The following is a 3757-nucleotide window of genomic DNA, read 5'->3' on the forward strand; positions in this document are numbered from 1 at the left end:
GTTGCCTCCAATACCTCTAGGTCCTCCACCAACTGTCTTCAATTGTATCAACTATCACCTTTAATTCAAAAGCACCTTCTAGATACGTAAATAGCAACATCGATCAACCATCTCTAGACTTTGACTCCACCTCTATTCTTTTCCAAGATCGGTAGACATCCACCATTAAACAACCAGTTTATATATCCAATCCCACCATGGTCATCACTTTTACAAATAGTGTAATACTGACCCTTGTCATTAACATCAAATCCATCTATTTAATTCATTATTTTGCCTTCACATCCTTCTTACTACACCCTCCAAAACACCCATCAGAACTTAAGTAGTAGCCACACACAACATCATCATCTACTCCAACTGGTTTCATGATCAAAACGAACCCAATTTCAGTCTATGACAAAACCCCCCAATTTCATTCCATGGTTGTGATATAAATTAGCCTGCGACCAAAATTTAACCCTCAATTAACAAAATTATAAACAAACAGAGGGAAAGAACCTCAAACCCTAGAGTTCTAATCAATCGAAGTCCATCGATTTCACTATCTAAATATGAGTTTTCGTCAAATGCTAAGTTAAATAATGTATAGGTTCAAAAAAATTTACCTGGATTCTAATTCCTTCATCCATATTTGTACTCTATCTTTGCTGCATCCAATGAAACCCTAAGAACTTCAAATTTTCAAAATATCACTAATTCAAATACTACTCTTCTTCGATAGTAATTGCATCTTCATCGCTGATCACTTCTTCTTTATCAACCACCTGAGTTTCTAACCCTAGGTTCGACCAGAAGGATTGTAAGTGAGAGACGGTAACAAGAAGAAGAACAAAGGAATTGAAGATAAAATGTTAGAATCGTAAAGATAAAACGGCGAGGATATGGTAGTAATTTCGAGCCTAAAAATTGACCAACTCAACTTTCTGGACCATTTCGATGGGACCGGGTGAAATACTAACGGAGAGGCCACTTTATGAAAGTTTTTAGAATTTTGGTCGGTATATTAATTAGATGCTTTGAAGCTGGTCATTTTATTCATTTGCCCAAACTGATACAGTGATTGAGAATTGTTAAATTAACTGTTGGTTGAATTATTTACATGTTTTTTCATTTAATTTGACTTTGACTAGACACTGACCAAGATTTAGCCCTTGTCAAATCACAAAATTGATTAAAAAGATCAAAATCAACAATTCCTGAATGAAATGGACAGTTAGATTTTGATAATGTTTAAATGGACAAAAATGTAAAAATAGGCAGGATGTAACCAGTTTCATCGTGCCCATTTTCAAATATTTTTTCTTATTTTTAATTTACACAGGATGTATCCAGTTTTATCCTTGCTATTTTTTAAATTTAAGCTAGAATGAAACCAGTTTCATCCTTACTATTTTTTTTTTGGCAATTTCACCAAAATTATTTTTTACTCGTCCACTTGAACCGTAATTTAAAAATATTTGGACAAATGACCCATTTTTCGTTGTCAAATCCACTTTTTCCCTCCTATTATCACGAATTCGGGTTCAAATTTAGTGCAGCGTGGCTTTGAAATTATGAATATATTTTCCAATAAATAAGTAAATAAATAATGAATATAATTTGTTAATCAAGCGAAAAACAATACATACAGAATGATGTCTGGTTATCATTTCAATCTTTACGAAGTTTTGGGAGAAATGTTAATTGGCATTCCGTAGCAAGGGAATGGTAAAGGATCCATGGTAATTGGTTCGTCAGGATGAACAAGCGACCAATCAAATCGTGTTCCCAGAAAATGCATGAAAACGAGGATATTCAGTCTAGCCAATTGGTAACCCGCACACATCCTTGGTCCTCCTCCAAACGGAACGTAAACATACGGTGGAACCGGTTCTTCGAACCTACTAGGATCAAAACTTAGCGGGTCTTTGAAAATGTCTTCATCTAAATGAGTTCCGTATGTCGTCCATAATATCTGCATAAAACCACAAAAGTAATTTTAGTATCGATTCTGCAAATGAGTTAGTTGGATTTCAGAAATGGCACCAGTTGTTCCCATTTCAAAGGGGTAACTAAATTACCTTCCATCCTTTGGGTATGGTGAATCCTTGGTAATCAATATCAACAATTGCTTTTCTGAAAGACCCGAAAATGGGTGGAAATAGTCTCATGCTTTCCCGGGTAACTTGCCATGTATACTTCATCTTCTGTGTATCATCCAGTGTTAATGTTTCTCCTGGTTTTTTACTGCCCGTAATTTCGACATGTTCTGACAATCAAAGAAACAAATAAAAGCATGAATATCACTGAATGTAGCACACAGAATCTTCACCGATATACTCATGCGCCTGACTAAATTTGTTACAATGTCAAGGCCTGATCGGGTTCTATATAATTCTATCATATGCGCCTTATTGGGTTCTCAAACTAAATGGGAAGCAAAATATAGGAGGAGGATAGATATGCATACCTTGTAGAAGATGTTGGTAGCAATTAGGATGATGAGCCAATGCCCGGCAGACCATAGCAATGGCGAATGAAGTTGTGTCGTGAGCAGCAAATACTAAGAGCACGACGTTATCCACAACCTCCTCTTCACTAATCTCACCTCTTATTAAGCTTGCAATTAAACGAGATAATAACATTCCATCTTCTTCTCCTCCTCCGCCTTTTATATTTTGTTCGAGTTCCATCTCGTTTTTCCTCTTTCTAACAATTTCCACCAACATTTTCTCTATCTGTGTCCTAGCTCTCTTTGCCCTCCAAAATTTGGAACCCGGAAACTCAACAGGAGGTGCGAAAACCCCCTCCAATACCCTCTCGAACATCTCTAACATTCCATCTTCTACTTTGATCCCAAGTAAACATTCAAACACAACGGAAAATGTAAGCAATTTTGTAGACCGATATAGACTTAATGTATCTTTCCCTACCCAATGTGTTTTCAGGTGATCTTCGACCGAACTACACAATTTAGGCACTAGCTTTTCGAGACCGGCACTGTTAAGGCTAGTCGCTATTACTGCACGGATACTACGGTGGCGATCTCCTTGTTTTTCCATGATGGAGTTTCTCCCCATAAGCTGAACAGACGAAGACGGCCATGAACTTACTACGAGTTTGAATTCGTTGGAAAGGAAAAAACGGTTTGCAGCTGCACCACTTACCAATACCGTTGGTGATCCCATTAGTCTAGTTTTGAATATGGCTCCATGTTTTGCTGTTCGAGGTTGAATGAACTCTTCGAATATCCGATTCTTTTTTTGTGCACGGTAGAATTCTAATGTCTCTCCGATCCATGGAAGTCCCATTTCCCCTGGAGGTAGTATTTTCTTCTTCTTCTTCTTTCCGAAGTAACTTCCATTGTTGTTGTTCTTGTGGATCAGAGATATGAAATACAAGAGTATTATTGGCATTAATGCAGAGAGAATTAATGGGAGATAGAGATTCATTTCCAAAGCCATTTTCTTTCAGAAAATGGGATTGAAAATGATCTAGTATTATGTTTTGGGAGTTGATATGTTCATTGGTTTTACAAGACCCAGTAATATATAGATATTGATTAATGTAAACGTAAACAATTGATTTAAATACAACTGATATCTACAGGCGCTCATAGAATACAACCAGGTAACTGTACTTAAATCTTCTTTTATTCTCCCCATTTCTAGTATTTAACTCTGTTTGATTCTATTTGTTCATTGTTAAAGGCATCTTTAGACATAGGTTAGACATCTTAATCAGTAGTTTAATCATCTAATACGCTGGGCTTAAT

General features: G+C 36.4%; 1 protein-coding gene across 2 annotated transcripts; it reads right to left on the reverse strand.

Annotated features, from left to right (window-relative positions):
* Positions 1-1648: 1648 nt before the first annotated feature.
* On the reverse strand, positions 1649-3476 carry LOC113286356 (cytochrome P450 716B1-like). 2 transcript variants are annotated; one of them, XM_026534996.1, is made up of 4 exons: positions 3150-3476; positions 2453-3065; positions 2064-2251; positions 1649-1957 (listed from the first exon to the last, which is right to left on the reverse strand). In XM_026534996.1, the coding sequence occupies exons 1-4, from the start codon at positions 3444-3446 to the stop codon at positions 1661-1663; spliced, it is 1395 nt and encodes a 464-aa protein (XP_026390781.1). In that variant the 5' UTR covers positions 3447-3476; the 3' UTR covers positions 1649-1660. The 2 variants fall into 2 exon arrangements, with proteins under 2 accessions (XP_026390781.1, XP_026390780.1); XM_026534995.1 differs by having other exon boundaries at positions 2453-3476.
* Positions 3477-3757: the final 281 nt, after the last annotated feature.

Source organism: Papaver somniferum, chromosome 6 (genome assembly GCF_003573695.1).
Source record: "Papaver somniferum cultivar HN1 chromosome 6, ASM357369v1, whole genome shotgun sequence".
Lineage (NCBI taxonomy): Eukaryota > Viridiplantae > Streptophyta > Magnoliopsida > Ranunculales > Papaveraceae > Papaver > Papaver somniferum.

Bases quoted from the DNA above. Each gene is read 5' to 3' on its own strand.
- LOC113286356 (XM_026534995.1), bottom strand. From the start codon at position 3,446: ATGGCTTTGGAAATGAATCTCTATCTCCCATTAATTCTCTCTGCATTA. The intron at 2,252-2,452 runs GTATGCATATCT...TTTGATTGTCAG, and splicing joins CTACCAACATCTTCTACAAG to AACATGTCGAAATTACGGGC. The intron at 1,958-2,063 runs GTAATTTAGTTA...GGTTTTATGCAG, and splicing joins CCATACCCAAAGGATGGAAG to ATATTATGGACGACATACGG.